General features: G+C 43.0%; 1 protein-coding gene across 2 annotated transcripts in view; it reads left to right on the top strand.

The window, feature by feature from the left end:
• The window catches only part of zgc:193801 (uncharacterized protein LOC564476 homolog), a 75,977-nt gene extending 52,060 nt beyond the window's left edge, over positions 1–23,917 (top strand). The window contains exons 8-9 of one of the 2 annotated variants that reach the window (XM_068005913.1): positions 19,085–19,709; positions 19,854–23,917. In XM_068005913.1, the coding sequence (XP_067862014.1) occupies positions 19,085–19,663 (579 nt within the window). In that variant the 3' untranslated portion in view covers positions 19,664–19,709; positions 19,854–23,917. Of the gene's footprint in view, positions 1–19,084 lie in introns of both variants that reach the window. The other variant, XM_068005912.1, reaches the window with a different exon arrangement.
• Positions 23,918–24,221: the final 304 nt, after the last annotated feature.

Here is a 24,221-nt window from a genome sequence, read left to right as displayed (position 1 = left end):
ACTGAAGATTGCTTTGCATCAATGCAAAAGTAGCACTACAAGCTTAGAAAATCAAGGATCAATTTAGATTTAGAACATGTTAATTCTACATTCTCCTTTATTCATTCATTTATCCTACAAGTACTAATAAAGAATCGATCAAAATTGGAGAAACCAGAGAGATACTCCATCTTTAAGTCTTTTTTTTAACTTTCCAATGTGTGAGCTACCCAGCCTGTGATGTTTATGTCCCCAAATCGCATCTTAGTTCTTTCTGTAATGCAATAATCATGGGGGACTTGAATCTTCATATAGACTGGACAAATCAAATTGGCAAAGGCAGTCTGGAAGATGAGTTCATGGAAGGTATTCGAGACAGTTTTCTAGAACAATACGTCATGGAGCCAACCAGGGAACAGGCTATTTTTGATCTTGTATTGTTTCATGAGCTATGATTAATTAGCAATCTCACAGTAAAGGATCTTCTGGAGAAGAGTGATCATGATAGAATATGATAGAACTTCACATTGAGTTTGAGAGTGACGTACTTAAGTCCGAAACATAAGAACATAAGAAATAGGAGCAGGAGTAGGCCAATCGGCCCCTCGAGCCTGCTCCGCCATTCAATAAGATCATGGCTGATCTGATCCTAACCTCAAATCTAAATTCATGTCCAATTTCCTGCCCTCTCCCTGTAACCCCTAATTCCCTTTACTTCTAGGAAACTGTCTATTTCTGTTTTAAATTTATTTAATGATGTAGCTTCCACAGCTTCCTGGGGCAGCAAATTCCACAGACCTACTACCCTCTGAGTGAAGAAGTTTCTCCTCATCTCAGTTTTGAAAGAGCAGCCCCTTATTCTAAGATTATGCCCCCTAGTTCTAGTTTCACCCATCCTTGGGAACATCCTCACCGCATCCACCCGATCAAGCCCCTTCACAATCTTATATGTTTCAATAAGATCGCCTCTCATTCTTCTGAACTCCAACGAGTAGAGTCCCAATCTACTCAACCTCTCCTCATATGTCCGCCCCCTCATCCCCGGGATTAACCAAGTGAACCTTCTTTGTACTGCCTCGAGAGCAAGTATGTCTTTTCTTAAGTACGGAGACCAAAACTGTATGCAGTATTCCAGGTGCGGTCTCACCAATACCTTATATAACTGCAGCAATACCTCCCTGTTTTTATATTCTATCCCCCTAGCAATAAAAGCCAACATTCCGTTGGCCTTCTTGATCACCTGCTGCACCTGCATACTAACTTTTTGATTTTCTTGCACGAGGACCCCCAGATCCCTTTGTACTGCAGTACTTTCCAGTTTCTCGCCATTAAGATAATAACTTGCTCTCTGATTTTTCCTGCCAAAGTGCATAACCTCACATTTTCCAATATTGTACTGCATCTGCCAAATCTCCGCCCACTCACCCAGCCTGTCTATATCCCCTTGTAGGTTTTTTATGTCCTCCTCACTCTCTACTTTCCCTCCCATCTTTGTATCATCTGCAAACTTTGATATGTTACACTCATTAATATAGATTGTAAAGAGCTGGGGACCCAGCACCGATCCCTGCGGAACACCACTGGCCACTGGTTGCCAGTCTGAGAATGAACCATCTATCCCAACTCTCTGCTTCCTGTTCGATAACCAATCCTCCACCCATGCCAGAATATTACCCCCAATCCAGTGATTCTTTATCTTGAGCAATAATCTTTTATGTGGCACCTTGTTGAATGCCTTCTGGAAGTCTAAATACACTACGTCCACTGGTTCCCCTTTATCCACCCTGTACGTTATATCCTCAAAGAACTCAAGCAAATTTGTCAGACATGACTTCCCCTTCGTAAAGCCATGCTGACTTTGTCCTATTAAATTATGTTTATCCAAATGTTCCGCTACTGTCTCCTTAATAATAGACTCCAAAATTTTATCCACCACAGATGTTAGGCTAACTGGTCTATAATTTCCAGCCTTCTGCCTACTACCCTTTTTAAATAAGGGTGTTACATTAGCAGTTTTCCAATCTGCCGGGACCTTTGCCGAGTCCAGAGAATTTTGGAAAATGATTACCAAAGCATCCACAATCCCTACTGCCACTTCCCTCAAGACCCTAGGATATAAGCCATCAGGTCCAGGGGATTTATCCGCCTTGAGTCCCATTAATTTACTGAGTACCAATTCCTTAGTAATTTTAATTGTACTTAGCTCCTCCCCCCCCCCCCCCCCCCCCCCAGAGCCCCTGGTTTGTCCAGTGCTGGGATATTAGTGTCCTCTACCGTAAAGACTGAAACAATATATTTGTTCAGCATTTTTGCCATCTCCATGTTTCCCACCGTTAATTTCCCGGTCTCATCCTCTAAGGGACCTACGTTTGCCTTAGCCACCCTTTTTCTTTTTATATAACTATAGAAACTCCTGCTATCTGTTTTTATATTTTTTGCTAATTTATTTTCATCATCTATCTTCCCTTTCTTAATCAATCCTTTCGTTACTTTTTGCTGTCTTTTGAAGACTTCCCAATCTTCTATCCTCCCACTAAGTTTGGCTACCTTATATGTCCTTGTTTTTAGTCGGATACTATCCTTAATTTCTTTACTTAGCCATGGATGGCTGTCATTTCTTTTACACCCTTTTTTCCTCAGTGGAATATATTTTTTTTGAAAGTTGTAAAACAGCTCCTTAAATGAACACCACTTTTCATTTACCGTCTTACCCTTTAATCTATTTTCCCAGTCCACTTTAATCAATTCCACTCTCATACCATCATAGTCTCCTTTATTCAAGCTCAGTACGCTTGTTTGAGAACCAACCTTCTCACCCTCTAATTGGATATGGAATGTAACCATGTTATGGTCACTCATTCCAAGGGGATCCTTAACTAGGACATTATTAATTAATCCTGGCTCATTACACAGGACCAGGTCCAAGGTTGCTTGCCCCCTTGTAGGATCAGTTACATACTGCTCAAGAAATCCATCCCTAATACACTCAATAAACTCTTCCTCAAGACTGCTCTGCCCAATTTGATTTGTCCAGTTAATATGATAGTTAAAATCCCCCATAATTACAGCTGTTCCCTTATTACATGCCCCGACTATTTCCTGATTAATACTTCTTCCAGCAGAGTTGCAACTATTACGAGGTCTATATACTACGCCCACTAGTGTTTTTATCCCCTTATTATTCCTTAACTCTACCCAAACTGTTTCATTCTCCTGATCCTTTGTCCCAATATCATTTCTCTGTACTACAGTGATTCCTTCCTTTATTAACATAGCCACCCCACCTCCCCTTCCTTCCTGCCTGTCCTTCCTGATTGTTAAATACCCTGGCATATTTAATTCCCAGTCGTTGTCACCCTGCAGCCATGTTTCTGCAATGGCCACAAGATCATACCCATACGTAGTTATTTGTGCCGTTAACTCGTCCATTTTGTTACGAATGCTACGTGCATTCAGATAAAGAACTTTCAAATATGTTTTGTGACACTTAGTTCCTGCTTTTTCCTTTTTTAACACTTTACCTTTTACTCCATACCTTCTGTCCCTTCCTGACACGCTTTCCTCTGTCTCCCTGCTCAGGTTCCCAACCCCCTGCCACAGCTTTGATGCCGGGTTAATCGCCTTATGCCTTCTATTTTTTATTTTATCAGTCGTGCCTAAAGTACACTTTCTTTCCACTGCTCTACGCTTTTCCCTTTCACTTGTTCTTGAACAACTGTTTGTACTATTTGTATTGTAGATTTCCCCTGGGTCTTCCCCTCTCTTGCTGCTCTCAACTTTATTCCCTTCTGACTCCCCGCTCAGGTTCCCATCCCCCTGCCACTCTAGTTTAAACCTTCCCCAACAGCACTAGCAAACACCCCCGCGAGGACATTGGTCCCAGTCCTGCTCGGGTGTAACCCGTCACGCTTGTACAGGTCCCACCTTCCCCAGAACCGGTCCCAATGTCCCAGGAATCTAAATCCCTCCCTCCTACACCATCTCTGCAGCCACGCATTCATCCTGTCTATTCTTCTGTTCCTATACTCACTAGCACGTGGCACCGGTAGTAATCCTGAGATCACTACCTTTGAAGTCCTGCTTTTTAATTTACCTCCTAACTCCTTAAATTCACCTTGCAGGACCCCATCCCTTTTTTTACCTATGTCGTTGGTACCAATATGGACCACGACTACTGGCTGTTCACCCTCCCCCTCCAGAATGCCCTGCAGCCGCTCCGTGACATCCTTGACCCTAGCACCAGGGAGGCAACATACCATCCTGGAGTCATGTTTGCGGCTGCAGAAACGCCTATCTGTTCCCCTTACAATCGAATCCCCTATCACTATAGCGCTGCCACTCTTCTTCCTCCCCTCCTGTGCAGCAGAGCCACCCGTGGTGCCCCGAACCTGGCTCTTGCTGCTTTCCCCTGATAAGCCATCTCCCCCAACAGTATCTAAAGCAGAATATCTGTTTGAGAGGGAGATGGCCCCAGGGGACTCCTGCTCTACCTGCCTCGTCCTTTTACTCTGCCTGGCGATCACCCATTTCCTTTCTGCCTGCATAATCTTTACCTGCGGTGTGACCACCTCACTGAATGTGCTATCCACGATAGTCTCAGCATCGCGGATGCTCCACAGTGAATTCACCCGCAGCTCCAGCTCCGAAATGCGGTTAGCCAGTAGCTGCAGCTGGACACACTTCCTGCACACATGGTCGCCAGAGACACTGGCAGTGTCCATGACTTCCCACATAGTGCAGGAGGAGCATATCACGGGTGCGAGCTCTGCTGCCATGACTTGCCTCAGACTCTCAGACTCTCCTCCCGCTCTAGGTCTCCTAGAGACTAGAGTCTTAAACTTAAATAAAGCCAATTACATAGGTATGAGGGGCGAGTTGGCTAAGGTATGACTGTAGGTAAGCAATGGCAAACATTGAAATAAATATTTCAATATTCTCAACAAATATATATACCATGGAGAAATAAAAACTCCACGGAAAAAGCGATTCATCCGTGGCTAACTAAAGAAGATAAGGATAGTATTAGATTAAAAGAAGAGGATTATAATGTTGTGAAGAATAGTAAGCCCGAGGATGGGGAGAGTTTTAGAAACCATCAAACGATGACCCAAAAATTGATAAAAAGGGAGAAAATAGAATATGAAAGTAAGCTAGCAAGAAATATAAAAACGGATTGTAAGAGCTTCTACAAGTATGTGAAAAAGAAGAGAGTAGCAAAGGTAAACGTTGGTCTCTTAGAGGCTGAGACAGGAGAAATTGTAATGGGGAATAAGGAAATGGCAGAGACGTTAAACAAATATTTTGTATTTGTCTTGACAGTAGAAGACACAAAAAGCATGCCAGCAATAGTGGGGAACCAAGGGGTTAATAAGAGTAAGGAACTTAAAGTAATTAATATCAGTAGAGAAAAAGTACTGGAGAAACTAATGGGACTAAAAAGCCGATAAATCCCCTGGACCTGATGGCCAACGTCCTAGGTTCTAAAAGAGGTGGCTGCAGAGATAGTGGATGATCTTCAAAAATTCCCTAGATTCTAGAATGGTCCCAGGGGATTGGAAGACAGCAAATGTAACCCCCCCCATTCAAGAAAGGAGGGAGAGAAAAAACAGGGAATTACAGGCCAGTTAGCCTGACATCAGTTGTCGGGAAAATGCTGGAATCCATTATTAAGGAAGTGTTAACAGGGCACTTAGAAAATCATAATATAATTAGGCAGAGTCTGCAAGGGAGATCGAATGTGACAAATTTATTGAGTTTTTTTTTTATTCGTTCATGGGATGTGGGCATCGCTGGCGAGGCCAGCATTTATTGCTCATCCCTAATTGCCCTTGAGAAGGTGGTGGTGAGCCGCCTTCTTGAACCGCTGCAGTCCGTGTGGTGAAGGTTCTCCCACAGTTCTGTTAGGAAGGGAGTTCCAGGATTTTGGCCCAGCAACGATGAAGGAACAGTGATATATTTCCAAGTCGGGATGGTGTGTGACTTGGAGGGGAACGTGCAGGTGGTGTTCCCGTGTGCCTGCTGCCTTTGTCCTTCTAGTTGGTAGAGGTCGCAGGTTTGGGAGGTGCTGTCGAAGAAGCCTTGTCGAGTTGCTGCAGTGCATCCTGTGGTTGATACACATTGCAGCCACAGTGCGCCAGTGGTGAAGGGAATGAATGTTTAGGGTGGTGGATGGGGTGCCAATCAAGCGGGCTGCTTTGTCCTGGATGCTGTTGAGCTTCTTGAGTGTTGTTGGAGCTGCACTCATCCAGGCAAGTGGAGAGCATTCCATCACACTCCTGACTTGTGCCTTGTAGATGGTGGAAAGGCTTTGGGGAGTCAGGAGGTGAGTCACTCACCGCAGAATACACAGCCTCTGACCTGTTCTTGTGGCCACAGTATTTATATAGCTGGTCCAGTTAAGTTTCTGGTCAATGGTGACCTACAGGATGTTGATGGTGGGGGATTTGGCGATGGTAATGCCGTTGAATATCAAGGGGAGGTGGTTAGACTCTCTCTCTTGTTGGAGATGGTCATTGCCTGGCACTTGTCTGGTGCGAATGTTACTTGCCACTTATCAGCCCAAGCCTGGATGTTGTCCAGGTCTTGCTGCATGTGGGCACTGACTGCTGCATTATCTGAGGGGTTGCGAATGGAACTGAACACTATGCAATCATCAGTGAACATCCCCATTTCTGACCTTATGATTGAGGGAAGGTCACTGATGAAGCAGCTGAAGATGGTTGGGCCTAGGACACTGCCCTGAGGAACTCCTGCAGCAATGTCCTGGGGCTGAGATGATTGGCCTCCATTAACCACTACCATCTTCGTTTGTGCTAGGTATGACTCCAGCCACTGGAGAGTTTTCTCCCTGATTCCCATTGAGTTCAATTTTACTAGGGCTCCTTGGTGCCACACTCGGACTGTGCGGTGGTCACTCCTACCAATACTGTCATGGACAGATGCATCTGCGACAGGTAGATTGGTGAGGATGAAGTCAAGTAGGTTTTTCCCTCATGTTGGTTCGCTCACCACCTGTCGCAGGCCCCCATCTGGCAGCTATGTCCTTCAGGACTCGGCCAGTAGTGGTGCTACCGAGCCACTCTTGGTAATGGACATTGAAGTACATTCTGTGCTCTGGCTACCCTCAGTGCTTCCTCCATGTGGTGCTCAACATGGAAGAGGACGGATTCATCAGCTGAGGGAGGACGGTAGGTGGTAATCAGCAGGAGGTTTCCTTGCCCATGTTTGACCTGGTGCCATGAGATTCCATGGGGTCTGGAGTCAATGTTGAGGATTCCCAGGGCCACACCCTCCTGAATGTATATCACTGTACCGCCACTTCTGGTTGGTCTGTCCTGCCAGTGGGACAGGACATACCCAGGGATGGTGATGGAAGAGTCTGGGACGTTGGCTGAAAGGTATGTTTCTGTGAGTATGGCTATGTCAGGTTGTTGTTTGACTAGTCTGTGGGACAGCCATCCCAATTTTGGCTCAAGTCCCCAGATGTTAGTGATGAGGACTTTGCAGGGTCGACTGGGCTTGGTTTGCCTTTGTCGTATCCCGTGCTTAGTGGTCTGTTCTGTTTTATTCTTATTATGACTTTTTTTAAGCGAGATTTTACAACTGAGTGGCTTGCTAGGCCATTTCAGAGGGCGATTAAGAATCAACCACATTGCTGTGGGTCTGGAGTCACATATAGGCCAGACCGGGTAAGGACAGCAGGTTTCCTTCCCTAAATGGCATTAGTGAAGCAGATGGATTTTTATGACGATCCGGTAGTTTCATGGCCACCATTACTGGTACTAGTTTTTTTTTGTTCCAGATTTTATTTAATTAATTGAATTTAAATTTCCCAGCTGCCGTGGCGGGATTTGAAATCATGTCTCACGAATTTGATTGAGTTTTTTGAAGGGGTAACCAAGAAGATAGATGAGGGCTGTGCAGTAGACGTGGTCTACATGGACTTCAGCAAAGCATTTGACAAGGTACCGCATGGTAGGTTGTTACATAAGGTTAAATCTCATGGGATCCAAGGTGAGGTAGCCAATTGGATACAAAATTGGCTTGACGACAGAAGACAGAGGGTGGTTGTAGAGGGTTGTTTTTCAAACTGGATGCCTGTGTCCAGCGGTGTGCCTCAGGGATCGGTGCTGGGTCCGCTGTTATTTGTTATTTATATTAATGATTTGGATGAGAATTTAGGAGGCATGGTTAGTAAGTTTGCAGATGACACCAAGATTGGTGGCATTGTGGACAGTGAAGAAGGTTATCTAGGATTGCAACGGGATCTTGATCAATTGGGCCAGTGGGCCGATGAATGGCAGATGGAGTTTAATTTAGATAAATGTGAGGTGATGCATTTTGGTAGATCGAATCGGGCCAGGACCTACTCCGTTAATGGTAGGGCGTTGGGGAGAGTTATAGAACAAAGAGATCTAGGAGTACAGATTCATAGCTCCTTGAAAGTGGAGTCACAGGTGGATAGGGTGGTAAAGAAGGCATTCGGCATGCTTGGTTTCATTGGTCAGAACATTGAATGCAGGAGTTGGGATGTCTTGTTGAAGTTGTACAGGGCATTGGTGAGGCCACACTTGGAGTACTGTGTACAGTTCTGGTCACCCTATTATAGAAAGGATATTATTAAACTAGAAAGAGTGCAGAAAAGATTTACTAGGATGCTACCGGGACTTGATGGTTTGACTTACAGGGAGAGGTTAGACAGACTGGGACTTTTTTCCCTGGAGAGTAGGAGGTTAAGGGGTGATCTTATAGAAGTCTATAAAATAATGAGGGGCATAGATAAGGTCGATAGTCAAAATCTTTTCCCAAAGGTAGGGGAGTCTATAACGAGGGGGCATAGATTTAAGGTGAGAGGGGAGAGATACAAAAGGGTCCAGAGGGGCAATTTTTTCACTCAAAGGGTGGTGAGTGTCTGGAACGAGCTGCCAGAGGCAGTAGTAGAGGCGGGTACAATTTTGTCTTTTAAAAAGCATTTGGACAGTTACATGGGTAAGATGGGTATAGAGGGATATGGGCCAAGTGCAGGCAACTGGGACTAGCTTAGTGGTATAAACTGGGCGACATGGACACGTTGGGCCGAAGGGCCTGTTTCCATGTTGTAACTTCTATGATTCTATGACTCCGGATTATTCGTCTAGGCCTCTGGATTATTCGTCTAGTAACATAACCACTATGCTACCGTATCCTGCATTTTTTGAGGATGTAACTAGCAGAGTAGATAAAGGGGAACCAGTGGATGTCGTATATTTGGATTTTCAAAAGGCATTCCATAAGGTGCCACGTAAAAGGCTGTTACGCAAGATAAGGGCTCATGGAGTTGGGGGTAACGTATTCGCATGGATAGAGGATTGGTTAATGGACAGAAAACAAAGAGTAGGGATAAACGGATCATTTTCAGGTTGGCAGGCTGTAACTAGTGGAGTGCCGCAAGTATCAGTGCTTGGGCCTCCGCTATTTAAAATCCATATTAATGACTTGGATGAAGGGACCAAGTGTAATGTTTCCAAGTTTGCTGACGATACAAAGGTAGGTGGGAAAGTAAGCTGTGAGGAGGACACAAAGAGTCTGTAAAGGGATATGGACAGGTTAAGTGAGTGGGCAAGAAGGTGGCAGATGGAGTATAATGTGGGGAAATGTGAGATTATTAATTTTGGTAGGAAAAATAGAAAAACTGAATATTTTTTAAATGGTGAGAAACTATTAAATGTTGGTGTTCAGAGGGATTTGGGTGTCCTCGTACAAAAATCACAAAGTTAGCATGCAGATACAGCAAGCAATTAGGAAGACAAATGGTATGTTGGCCTTTATTGCAAGGGGGTTGGAGTACAAGAGTAAGGAAGTCTTGCTACAGTTTTATAAGGCTTTGGTGAGACCTCAACTGGAATACTGCGTATAGTTTTGGTCTCCTTATCTAAGGAAGGATATGCTTGCCTTAGAGGTGGTGCAACAAAGGTTCACTAAATTAATTCCTGGGATGAGAGGGTTGTCCTATGAGGAGAGATTGAGTAGAATGGGCTTATACTGTCTGGAGTTTAGAAGAATGAGAGGTGATTTCATTGAAACAAAAAGATTTTGAGGGGGCTTGACAGGGTAGATGCTGAGAGGTTGTTTCCCCTGGCTGGAGAGCCTATAACTAGGGTGCATAGTCTCAGGATAAGGGGTCGGCCATTTAAGACTGAGATGAGGAGGAATTTCTGCACTCAGGGTTGTGAATGTTTGGAATTCTCTACCCAGAGGGCTGTGAATGCTGAGTCGTTGAGTATGTTCAAGGCTGAGATTGATGGATTTTTGGAATCAGGGGATATGAGAATCGGGCGGGAAAGTGGAGTTGAGTCCGAAGATCAGCCGGGATCTTATTGAATGGCGGAGCAGTCTTGAGTGGCCATATGGCCTACTCCTGCTCCTATTTCTTATGTTCTTATGTTCCTCACATAGTGGCAGCTTTTCTGGTGAAAACTTTTTCAACTCATTATCTAGCAATTAACTTCCATTACTGTGGACAATCGAGGTTCGACTGTAATTCATCTACAAGTGGAAAACAGCTTTCTGACTCAAAATAGAGTTAGAGGCCTTGAAACATACAACATTTTCCTGTCAATTAATTCAGGAAAAATGTAGAAGGCATAAACTACAGATAAAGTTTCTCATTTAGCTTGATAACAGCGCCCAAAATGTTCACATTACTTTTGTTTAATTATAGCACTGTCATGTATGCCTTTAGGAAATTGACTTATCAATATTCCTCTCCAAACTACGAATATCCCAGGAAAACTCAGATTCCTTATGAATTAAGAAATATGTAACCAGCATTGTATGTGTGTCAGTGGTGATTTAGTTCTAGACATTTCCAGGTGTAGACGTCTTGCCTTAGTCATGGAGTGACACAATGTTATGTCAAATTTTCCACCCTCTCTGGTCCAGAGTTTACGCACAACGATATTCTCAGGTCTTGGGGAAGATGGATACAATCAACTTCGTGATAACAGATGCAAAACTCCTTGAAACCATTGCAGCTGAGCTTTCTCCTGAGTTCCTGAAGCATTCTGGATAGTCTCAGGAAATTATGATTTGTGCATTATACTGATTGTGTCTCCAAAGCCAAATGATCTGAGTGGATAGTCCCTGCAAATTCTGGACCATCTCTTATTCTAGCAATGGATACTTCCGTCATCTGCTGAGGCACCCAACTTCAAGGGTCTATGACCAGGAGAAATTGTTTCCATTGGCAAGGAGGTCGGTAACCAGAGGACACAGATTTAAGATAATTGGCAAAAGAGCCAGAGGGGAGATGAGGAGAATTTTTTTCACACAGTAAGTTGCCCAGTGCCAGGGTTAAGAACATCTCCTTGTGGCTGGAGAAGAACTTGGAGGGGGAGGATCCAGTTGTCATGGTCCATCTAGGAACCAAGAAGGTAGAACTAGGAATGAGGTTCTGCCGAGGGAATTTGAGAAGCTGGGGGTCCAAGTTAAATAGCAGAACCTCAAAGGTGGTAATCTCTGGATTAATATCTGAGCCACGTGCAAATTGGCATAGGGACAAACATTAGATGGTTATATGAGTAGCTGAAAGAGTGGTGTGGGAAGCAGGGGTTTCAATTCATGGGGCACTGGCACCAGTACTGAGGAAAGAGGGAGCTGTTCCGTTGGGACAGGCTCCACTTAAAATGGGCTGGGACCAGTGTCCTAGCGAATCAAATAACCAGGACGGTGGACAGGGCTTCAAACTAATAAGAGGGGGAGAGGGTTCAGGTAAAGGTAAATTTATAAGTCTAAAGAGAAAAGTCAAGGCTGTAAAGCAGAGTAGCAATTTGGGTAAAAACAAGCAGTGTGTGTCAGGAAGGGACAAAGAATTTAACAAAGGTAATAGGGTATTAGTGACTAAGGTCACATCAGGGAAAAAAAAGTTAAAATTAAAGGCACTGGTTATGAATGCTTTGTGCATTCAGATAAAGATAGATGAATTAATAGCACAAATAGAGATAAATGGGTTTGATGTGGTAGCCGTTACAGAGACGTGGTTGCAGGGTGACCAAGGGAACTAAATATTCCAGGGTACTTGACTTTTAGAAAAGATAGGCAAAATGGAAAAGGAGGGGGTGTAGCCCTAATAATAAAGGATGAAATAAAGGCAGTGGTGAGAAAGGATCTTAACTCAAAAAATCAGGATGTAAAATCAGTATGGGCGGAGCTAAGAAATAACAAGGGACAGAAAGCACTGTTTGGAATAGTTTATAGGCCCCCTAACAGTTATAGTGTTGAACAGAGAATAAATCAGGAAATTCGAGGAGCATGTAACAAGGGTAATGCAATAATCATGGGGGACTTTAATCTTCATATAGACTGGGCAAACCAAATTGGCAAAGGTAGTTTGTTCATGGAATGTATTCGAGACAGTTTTCTAGAACAATATGTCGAGGAATCAACTAGAACAGGCTATTTTAGATCTAGCATTGTGTAATGAGACAAGATTAATTAGTAATCTTATAATAAAGGATCCTCTGGAGAAGAGTGTTCATAATATGATAGAATTTCATAGAGTTTGAGAGTGATGCAGTTAAGTCCGAAACTAGGGTCTTAAATTTAAACAAGGCCAATTATGTAGCTATGAGGGGCGAGCTGGCTAAGTTTGATTGGGAAATTAGATTAAAAGATATGATGGTAGATAAGCAATGGCGAACATTTAAAGAAATAATTCTCGGCGAATATACATTCCCTTGAGGAATAAAATCTCCACAGGAAAAGTGATCCAACCGTGTCTAACTAGAGAAGTTAAAGATAGTATTAGATTAAAAGAAGAGGCGTACAATGTTGCCAAAAAGAGTAGTAAGCCTGAGGATTGGGAGGGTTTTAGAAATCAGCAATGGATGACCGAGAAAGGGACTAAATGTCAGCAATTCCCCTCGAACTAATGGCCTACATCCTAGGGTTTTCAAAGAGGTGGATGCATTGGTTTTGAATTCCCTAGATTCTAGAATGGTCTCCGTAGATTGGAAGGTAGCAAATGTAAACCCGCTATTCAAGAAAGGAGGGAGAGAGAAAACAGGGAACTACAGGCCAGTTAGCCTGACATCAGTAGTAGGGAAAATGCTAGAATCTATTATTAAGGACGTAGTAACAGGGCACTTTGCCTAATCATATTATGATTTTCTGAGTCAGCACGGTTTTATGCAAGGGAAATCATGTTTGACAAATCGATTAGAGTTTTTTGAGGGTGTAATTAGCAGTGTAGATAAGGGGGAACCAGCGGATGTAGTATATCTGGATTTTCAAAAGGCATTCAATAAGGTGCCACACAAGAGGTTGTTACACAAGATTAGGGCTCATGGGATTGGGGGTAATAGCATGGAATGAGGATTGGTTAATGGACAGAAAACAGAGTAGGAATAAACAGGTCATTTTCAGGCTGGCAGGTTGTAACTAGTGGGGTGCTGTAAGGATCAGTGCTTGGCCCTCAGCTGTTTACAATATATATCAATGACTTAAATGGGGGCACTGAGTGTAATGTATCCAAGTTTGCTGACGATACAAAGCTATGTAGGAAAGTAAGCTGTGAGGAGGATGCAAAGAGGCTGCAAAGGGATGTAGATAGGTTAAGTGAGTGGGCAAGAAGGTGGCAGATGGAGTATAATGTGGGGAAATGTGAAATTATCCACTTTGGCAGGAAAATTAGAAAAGCAGAAATTTTTAAAAATGTGAGAGACTAAGAAATGTTGGTTTTTCAGCGGGATTTGGGTGCCCTTGTACACGATTCACAGAAAGTTAACATGCAGGTACAGCAAGCAATTAGGAAGGCAAATGGTATGTTAGCCTTTATTGCTAGTGGGTTGGAGTATAAGAGTAAGAACGTCTTGCTGCAATTATATAGAGTTCTGGTGAGACCACACCTGGAGTGCTTTGTACAGTTCTGTTCTCCTTACCTAAGGAAGGATATACTTGCCATAGAGGCAGTGCAACGAAGGTTCACTAGATCAATTCCTGGGATGAGAGGGTTGTCCTGTGGGGAGAGATTGAGTAGAATGGGCCTATACTCTCTGGAGTTTAGAAGAATGAGAGGTGATCTCATTGAAACGTATAAAATTCTGAGAGGGCTTGACAGGATAGATGTTGTTTCCCCTGGCTGAAAAGTCTAGAACTAGGGGTCATGGTCTCAAGATAAGAGGTCAGCCATTTAGGACCGAGATAAGGAAAAATTTCTTCACTCAGAGGGTTGGAATTCTCTACCCCAGAGGGCTGTGGATGTTCAGTCGTTGAGTATATTCAAGAATGAGGTCGATAGATTTTTGGATACTAAGGGATATGGGGATAGGGCGGGAAGGTGGGGTTGAAGTAGAAGATCAGCCATGATCTTATTGAATGGCACAGCAGGCTCAAGGGGCTGAATGGCCTACTCCTGCTCCTGTTCCTTATGTTATGATCTGGAATGCACTGCCTGAAAGGGTGATGGAAGCAGATTTAGTAACTTTCAAAAGGGAATTAGGTATATACTTGAAAAGGAAAACATTTGCAGGGCTATGGGGAAAGAGCATGGGAATAGGGACTAATTGGATAGCTCTTTCAAAAAGTTGGCACAGGTACAATGGGCTGAATGGCCTCCTTCTGTGTTGTATGATTCTCTGTGTGGTCCTAATTGCAGATACATGCCACAGAAATTGTCTTGAACTGTAAATAATGTACTTGGCCCTGTGCAGAAAATGAGACTTTGGTCCATCGCACAACAGCAGTGTGCTGCTTAAACTGGTCCGTTTCTGCTCATTGCAGAGACAACATATTTATCTGGAATTGGCGTTGACAGAACTTCAGCATGCTGTAAGCTCAGGAACTTGCAGATAAAATATTCAAGTGTACGCTTAAGCAGGGCCAAAGTACACCCTCATGAATGGACCCTCCATCTCAAACACTCAACATTATTTTAATTGGTGGGATTAATCAGACCTAGATCTCATGATAGTCTCTAAGCCCAAATCTTCTGAGTCAAGACAATCGGATGATGCCTCCAGCAGTCTGTCTCCTATGATAAAAAATGTTGTTTGCATTTCCTCATATTCTGAGGATTGTCTGTAAGATCTGAGATGATTTAATTATTGTCATTTCTGCCTGACCAAGAAACTTTAGTCTTTCTGACTTCCTGGAGCTCAGCTTGGACAGCTGTAATGATCCCACAGAGCCAAGAGTTATTGTTATGAATGGACGATCAGATATGCCATGCCCCTCTCAAAGCCTACACTTCAGCTTGGCTTTTGAGAGGAACAGGTTCCTGCAAGATTTCCTTCCTTTTGCGGTGCACGCTCTTAACATGCAGAAAACAACAATTTTTAAAATCGGCAGTGATAAATGAAAATGATAACTCCTTCAACCCTCTGTGATGTGATATCCTGATTAGCCACCTTTAGTTACTGTCCTTGCTTACTCAAAGTCTTATCGCCTCACCTCTTAAGGTTCCGTTGACTCTTCTTACATCTTACTACCCTCTCTTGGGATGTTCAGTGGGAGAACATCTGATAGTGCCCAAGTTTACAAGATTTATCTGTAAGCTTAACCCCTTCATCCCCTTGGGATCTGATTTTTTTTTCACTCAAATGAATCCACAATAATGGGGTAGATTTTCATCTTCATTGCCTGGAAGGTAATGTGGCAGGCAGAATACATGCTCTTTAAGCCCATCTGATTTTCATTCCATTGATATCAAATGAATGAAAATCAGGTGGGTTCTATAAATGGCATGCGATTTGCCCTGCCAGATTACTGTCGGTGGTGAAGACAAAAATTGACCCCACTGTGTAATCTTAAATTCCTTGCTTTGAAAACTGTCATACTTCTAGCTCTTATTATTCCAAAACCAGGTGAATTTCATGGCCTGGTAGTTCACCTAGTCCATATTATTTGGCACTTGGATGTGGCAGTCCTAAGATCACATTCAAGGTTTTTGCTTAAAATATTTTCAGTTTCATTGATCTTAATTAAGTTTTACCCAGCATCACGTACTTTGACCATGAAAAGAGAGTATTTTATTGGTTTGTTGAGCCTTGGCTTTTTATAGTAGCAGAATCAAGGCTATCATTAGTCTTAGCAGCTCTCAATTGGTAACAAAACATTTTGTAAACCCATTAGCAAGCATTGTATGATTAAATAGATAGTAAATGTATTTCATTGTGTTATACTTTAGCTTTTAGAGATTGATCAGAAAAGGTAAAGACTCTTCTGCTGGTGTTGTAGCCACCTCAAGGGCCAATGTGAGAATGGTTTCAATTGGCTGTATGCAAGGTAGATGTAGCTTACGTGCATTTGTGAACCATTATTGTCTTGGTTAACAAACTAAGATATTACTTTTGTTTTAGCCGTTCTGTGCTCCAAACTGGTCTCAAAATTAAGGCATCATTCATTTATATGTGGAGGATGATCAAGTAAGGAAGAGTGTTAAATTATCCATCTTTGATATTGTCTTCCTCATGTAATTCATTTTCAAAATACAAAGGTTTGTTTTTTTCTCTCCCTGACCTAAAATGCATAAAGCCTACTGTGAGGCTGAGAAATCTTAAAGGGACAGTGTCCCAGTGGATAATGGCCTATTTGCTTGGATTGCATACCTTTAGTGTAGTCTTCCTCCTTCAAAGAATGGGGAACACACTACTCCAAGGTACATAATGTAAAGTTTAAGATTCTCAAACCTGATTTAAGAAAATAGACTGTCATTACTTATGCAGGCATGTAATACATTTTATGATAGATCAAAGTAGAGAAATCAACCAGATTGCTCTGTTCTGAATCATGAAAAATCCAACAGATAAATGTAAGAATATAGATATGTTTTTACATTATTCTAATGCAGAACAAAGACAGAACAGCTAATATAGCAGAATTGGTTTAAACTGTGTTCTTGCAAATCCTGTCTTTTCCCCTCAATGAGGCTGATAATATTGGAGAGGATGAATTGCAGGACCAAAGGCACTGTACTGTAAAGATAGGCTTTTAAAACACAGGCTTTTGATCACAGCTTGGGGGGAGTGCAATAGAAGAGATTGCTGCAATATAAAAGGCAGTGTGTTCCTGTTGCTATAGAGCATAACATCAAAGTTTATAAAACAAAGTTGTAGCTCGGGAAAAGCAATGATAGGAAGCAACGGTAGGGTATGACAAGACATGAGGCCCCCCACCCTGTCTAGCAATCTGATCAAAGAGCTACGAGTCATAAAACATCCTGTAGCTTTTGAATCCAGCAGGAATTAGGCCATAAAAGAAAATAGTATGAAAAGAGATACAACGTTTCACTCAGTAGGAGCTTTTGCCTACCTTCAAGATCACGTAACGTAAATAGGCTTGGATAAGCCATTCTAGCGATTTCCCCCTAGAAGTTCCCTGTACAGATGGTTTTAGACGTAGGGCTAAATGTGCACAATTCTGTATGAAGATTTAAGATGAATGTTTTGAAACAATAATAAATTAAGTTAATTCTCAGATGTATTACTGTCTCTAGCTTTTCAAATCTGTTAAAAGGATAAGGAAGGAATTATCCCAATAATAAATATTGATGGCAAAGATGGGCTACTGTAATGGAACATCTAACACTGATTTGTGCACAGCAAATGTTTCATTAGGAGGTCATCATGAATTTACAAAGTATGTCAACATGAGTGGTTAGAGTGCCCCATACATTTCATAGCAACTTAAATTATTCGCTTAATAATATCCTGGAGCTAGAATGTCTCCACTGTTACCCGAACTTTCTTTTAGTATGCATCTTAGTAATATTCTTGTCCTCTCCTCCCCCAAAAAAGTCACACCCAGGATTCAAGCTTGTATCATAAAACAGAAATCTGTCCGGTTTCCTTTGGTATAATTTGACAAACCTAATCCTAAAGTATATACATCATCAGATGCTGAGTCAAGATAATCCAACATGTGTGTGTGTGAGATCTCCCCCCATAGCCCAGGGATGCCGAGGCCAATTCTAATTTAGCACGATCAAGGATTGAACTACTGATCTTCCTCGTCTGTATCCCTTAATACCATACTGGTGATTATATACATAGCCATCAGGAGAGCTAAAACTTCTTTCCAAACTCCTTTAGACAAAAAGTTCAAACTCTTGATCTTTATTCACGATTCTGTTCAAAGAATTTATTTGTTGCTACTTATTTTCCCTTATTATTTTAGAATCCTGAACTTTGTGAACTCAGGTATTCTATTTTAACTTTTCTTCAAGTGTTGACTCATTTTGCTGAGGCTGCTCTATTCTTCTATTTGAAACAGCTTGTCTAATTTTAAATCAGTCTCTACTGGCTAATACCTCCAAAATCCACTTCTCGGCCAATCAAGTGACTGACCATTGTAATGTAACTTCATTGCATCATTGAACTGACCAGATCAAACACTGACACAAAAAATTGGCCAACAATTAGCAGTGCACATCAGCCCAAGCACCCCGTGAGATAGCTCATTGCTGTAGACAGCTGAATGCCAGAGTGAGTTATCTCATCAGTGACATTCACGGTGTTATGGCAGTTGTCTTCTTTTCTCCCCCTCTCCCTCCCCCTTTCTACTACTTCCTATGACACCAGTTATTCTCCGACCAGGAATCAACCTACTCCCCAGCCTCTGCAATGCACGTATTGAGTAACCCTTAGGAGGTGTGTCACAGAGGTTTGAATGACTCACAGTGATGGCAGTAAGTCACAACTTTTTTGAGCAGGCAGTTTTACTATACATTTAAAACACACTATGCCTGCCCAAGACTGCAGAATAATATTAAGGATGAAAAGTGGAAAAACATTTGATGCCATCAAACTCATGAATAGTGTTACTATCGTGTAAGTCCCTCCTAGGTATTATTGAACATATAATTTTGCTTTTACTGTATATTTTGCTATCTGTTTAAAATGCAAAAAATTTTTGGACAGGTGTACATTAAAACTCCTAATAATTGACAGAATCACCACATCACGATGATTGCATGATTTTATTACAAAAGCCCAAATGAGATTAAAGGCTTAAATTATTTGTGTGATTAAATTTTGTAATACAAGTTGATGACTGGTTGGATGTAATACACTGAGCAATTGGTGTATCAAAAAAAACTTGTGGTTAGAAGTAATTGTTACTTTGTTTTTAGATTGAACAGATGGAGATGCAGCACAGGGAACTCTTACAGATGCAGATGGAACTGCTACGGAAGGAGTACAACAAGTTAAATCATCAAGCTAATGGTAGCTCTGATTCTATTCAGGACTCTACAAGTGATTGCACTGATGGAGCTGAGAGTACAACCAAAGGAGCATTAGTAGACACTACGACTTTGTCTCCCAGGAATCGCAGCATTAGACTGACCCTACCCACCAGTATAGTGACATCAGCACATGAAATCATGACCTCTGAGCATGAGATTATGACGTCATCACAAGATGTGATTGCAGCATCTGAAATGGACCTCAGTTCTGGAAATGTCATATCCTTCATTGAGCCTAATGATAATTCATCAAATGGATCTGCAGGTCTGACAACACTTGAAATTGTGGAGGTCCATTTAGACAGCGAGTCAGCCATTTCAAATATTGAGTCCTCTTCTCCAACACATGTACAGCTGTATCCTGTCACACAAATCAATGATCATGTAGAACTTTCCACTGGCAAACGGGTATCTGAAGAGGACCTTGAAGAAGAAAGTCAACCAAAAATCCAGAGAACTGCTTAAAGCAAGATACTACTAATACTACTATGTTATTGCATAGTATCTAAATGTATGCCTTATTTTTAATCCATATTTGCAATTAATAATTTATCTCATGAATATTTAATTTTCAGATCCATTCTAATTTCAGTGTGCATTTTTTTAATGGACAGTACAGATAACTTATTTGACTTATGAACTTTCACATTTTCAGATTGCTTTGTGCCAAAGAGGTAATGTACAGTTTCCTTGTGCAGTAGAAGATATTTAGGCAATACAATAAGTCCTTACTTTTTAAGGTAAGAGAGCAAGAATTTGGACTGATCCATGACCTCTCCCAAGAAAAGATTACCAACACCGTGCAACAAACCAGAATTACTGTTACAACTCTTGACTGCAAAAAATATTGGGAACTCAAAAATAAGATGACTGCTGACCAAGATCAAATTAAATAATGAAACATTCTGTCATTTGTTTGATTTCAAGGCCATTTAAACAAATCCATTTCTATTTTAAGGAAACCTTAGAAACACTTCAACAGTTATGACATGGAAATGTAAATTTATATTTAATAAGGTTAAATCTTTTTTGGAAAGGGGACACTGGCACTTTATCATCAGGTAGCAAAAGTTGACCATCAAACAGCAAAAGTATTTATTATCCTTTGACAGGCCTATGTGCACACTGCCATTTCCTATGTAACAAGTTAATGATGAGTAGACAAAGAACAAGACAAAATTCAACTGTAGAAATGTTTTAATACGATTTATCTGTTGATGCATAAGCCATTAAAGGAAAATGACATTTAAGATAAGTACTATCCCTTATAGGTGCTGCCAATATTTTTTGATGACATAAAATATTTTTTCAGTTTATTTTGGAGTAAACCTGATTTTACAGGATGATGCTTTGCCTCCCTCCACCACCGCCCCCCCCCCACCTTAAAGTTACCAATGTAATTTACTCGCAGAGACTTAGTGGGGGGTGGGGTTCACAGCAAAACTCTAACACACCTGGTCGCTGCAAGACCTGCAAAGGGAAATCTGGGGAGTGAATGTGCTGAAAGGAGATCACCTTGCCTGATAGCTCTTTTTTTTTCGTTCATGGGATGTGGGCGTCGCTGGCAAGGCCAGCATTTATTGCCCATCCCTAATTGCCCTTGAGAAGGTGGTGGTGAGCCGCCGCCTTGAACTGCTGCAGTCCGTGTGGTGAAGGTTCTCCCTCAGTGCTGTTAGGAAGGGAGTTCCAGGATTTTCACCCAGCGATGATGAAGGAGCGACGATATATTTTCAAGTCGGGATGGTGTGTGACTTGGAGGGGAACGTGCAGGTGATGTTGTTCCCATGTGTCTGCTGCTCTTGTCCTTCTAGGTGGTACTGTCGAAGGAGCCTTGGCGAGTTCCTGCAGTGCATCCTGTGGATGGTACACGCTGCAGCCTCAATGCGCCAGTGGTGAAGGGAATGAATGTTTAGGGTGGTGGATGGGGTGCCAATCAAGTGGGCTGCTTTGTCCTGGATGGTGTCGAGCTTCTTGAGTGTTGTTGGAGCTGCACTCCTCCAGGCAAGTGGAGAGTATTCCATCACATTCCTGACCTGTGCCTTGTATATGGTGGAAAGGCTTTGGGGAGTCAGGAGGTGAGTTACTCGCTGCAGAATACTCGCTGCTCTTGTAGGCACAGAATTTATGTGGCTGGTCTAGTTAAGTTTCTGGTCAATGGTGACCCCCAGGATGTTGATGGTGGAGAATTCGGCGATGGTAATGCCGTTGAATGTCAAGGGGAGGTGGTTAGACTCTCTCTTCTTAGAGATGGTCATTGCCTGGCACTTGTCTGGCGCAAATGTTACTTGCCACTTATCAGCCCAAGCCTGGATGTTGTCTTGCTGCATGCGGGCACGGACTGCTTCATTATCTGAGGGGTTGCGAATGGAACACTGTGCAATCATCAGGGAACATCCCCATTTCTGACCTTATGATGGAGGGGAGGTCATTGATGAAGCAGCTGAAGATGGTTGGGCCAAGGACACTGCCCTCAGGAACACCTGCAGCAATGTCCTGGGGCTGAGATGATTGGCCTCCAACAACCACTACCATCTTCCTTTGTGCTAGGTATGACTCCAGCCACTGGAGAGATTTTCCCCTGATTCCCATTGACTTCAGTTTTACCAGGGCTCCTTGGTGCCACGCTCGGTCAAATGCTGCCTTGATGTCAAGTGCAGTCACTCTCCCCTCACCTCTGGAATTCAGCTCTTTTGTCTATGTTTGGACCAAGGCTGTAATGAGGTCTGGAGCCGAGTGGTCCTGGCGGAACCCAAACTGAGCATCGGTGAGCAGGTTATTGGTGGGTAAGTGCCGCTTGATAGCACTGTCGACGACACCTTCCATCACTTTGCTGCTGATTGAGACCAGAGTGATGGGGCGGTAATTGGCCGGATTGGATTTGTCCTGCTTTTTGTGGATAGGACATACCTGGGCAATTTTCCACATTGTCGGGTAGATGCCAGTGTTGTAGCTGTACTGGAACAGTTTGGCTAGAGGCACGGCTAATTCTGCAGCACAAGTCTTCAGCACTACAGTCGGGATGTTGTCGGGGCCCACAGCCTTTGCTGTATCCAGTGCACTCAGCCGTTTCTTGATATCACGTGGAGTGAATCGAATTGGCTGAAGACTGGCTTCTGTGATGGTGGGGATATGGGGAGGAGGCCGAGATGGATCATCCACTCGGCACTTCTGGCTGAAGATGGTTACAAACGCGTCAGCCTTGTCTTTTGCACTCACGTGCTGGACTCCGCCATCATTGAGGATGTGGATGTTTACAGAGCCTCCTCCTCCTGTTAGTTGTTTAATTGTCCATCACCATTCACGACTGGATGTGGCAGGACTGCAGAGCTTTGATCTGATCCGTTGGTTGTGGAATCGCTTAGCTCTGTTTATAGCATGTTGCTTCCGCTGCTTAGCATGCATGTAGTCTTGTATTGTAGCTTCACCAGGTTGGCACCTCATTTTTAGGTACGCCTGGTGCTGCTCCTGACATGCTCTTCTACACTCCTCATTGAACCAGGGTTGATCCCCTGGCTTGTTGGTAATGGTAGAGTGAGGAATATGCCGGGCCATGAGGTTACAGATTGTGCTGGAATACAGTTCTCTTGCTGCTGGTGGCCCACAGCGCCTCATGGATGCCCAGTTTTGAGCTGCTAGATCTGTTCTGAATCTATCCCATTTAGCACGGTGATAATGCCACACAACACGTTGGATGGTGTCCTCAGTGCAAAGACGGAAATTCGTCTCCACAAGGACGGTGCGGTGGTCACTCCTACCAATACTGTCATGGCCAGATGCATCTGCGACAGGTAGATTGGTGAGGACGAGGTCAAGTCGGTTTTTCCCTCGTGTTGGTTCGCTCACCACCTGTGCAGGCCCAGTCTGGCAGCCATGTCCTTCAGGACTCGGCCAGTTCGGTCAGTAGTGGTGCTACCGAGCCACTCTTGGTGATGGACGTTGAAGTCCCCCATCCAGTGTACATTCTGTGCCTTTGCTACCCTCAGTGCTTCCTCCAACACGGAGGAGGACTGATTCATCAGCTGAGGGAGGGCGGTAGGGGGTAATCAGCAGGAGGTTTCCTTGTTTGACCTGATGCCATGAGATTTCATGGGGTCTGGAATCAATGTTGAGGTCTCCCAGGACCACTCCCTCCTGACTGTATGTCACTGTACCACAACTTCTGGTTGGTCTGTCCTGCCAGTGGGACAGGACATACCCAGGGATGGTGATGGAAGAGTCTGGGATGTTGGCTGAAAGGTATGTTTCTGTGCGTATGGCTATGTCAGGCTGTTGCTTGACTAGTCTGTGGGACAGTCCTCCCAATTTTGGCACAATTCCTCAGATGTTAGTGAAGAGGATTTTGAAAGGTCGACTGGGCTTGGTTTGCCTTTGTCGTATCTGGTGCCTAGTGGTCCGATGCCGGGTGGTCTGTCTGGTTTTATTCTTATTATGACTTTCTGTAGCGAGATTGTACAACTGAGTGGCTTGCTAGGCCATTTCAGAGGGCAATTAAGAATCAACCACATTGCTGTGGGTCTGGAGTCACATATAGGCCAGACCGGGTAAGGACAGCAGGTTTCCTTCCCTAAAGGACATTGCATCCAGTCCGCACATACTGTCTGAGGTGAATGTTTACAGGGTTCCTTAAATGCCTTTGATGTTTGTGTAATCCCTACAGACTGATATTCCAAACCGATTCTAAGCTGTTCTGAATTAAATGGCAAAGTGACATGCCTGTGATTTATTTGTTTCTATTTTTGTTTACGTGAGGTTAAATTGCCAAACTGAAATCCTTCCAGATGTCCAAGTTTGTCATGTTTGATCCCAAAATAATTAGTGTATATGTAATTATTTTTAATAGAAATCTCCCAAACTAACAATTTCAAGCCTTAGGCTGTTGTTCCACATATTGTATTTATTTTATTCTCTCTTCAATATAGAATTTTACCCTTTTCTCTTGGGTGGGGATGCTCCATACTCATGCTTATCGTAACACGCTCATTGTACAATAGTATTTTGTTCTGGTTCAGCCACGAAAAGTATC

The sequence above is a fragment of the Heptranchias perlo genome, chromosome 25 (assembly GCF_035084215.1).
Source record: "Heptranchias perlo isolate sHepPer1 chromosome 25, sHepPer1.hap1, whole genome shotgun sequence".
NCBI lineage: Eukaryota > Metazoa > Chordata > Chondrichthyes > Hexanchiformes > Hexanchidae > Heptranchias > Heptranchias perlo.
The sequence above is the reverse complement of the archived record's forward strand: the minus strand, read 5'-3'. Positions and strand labels throughout refer to the sequence as shown.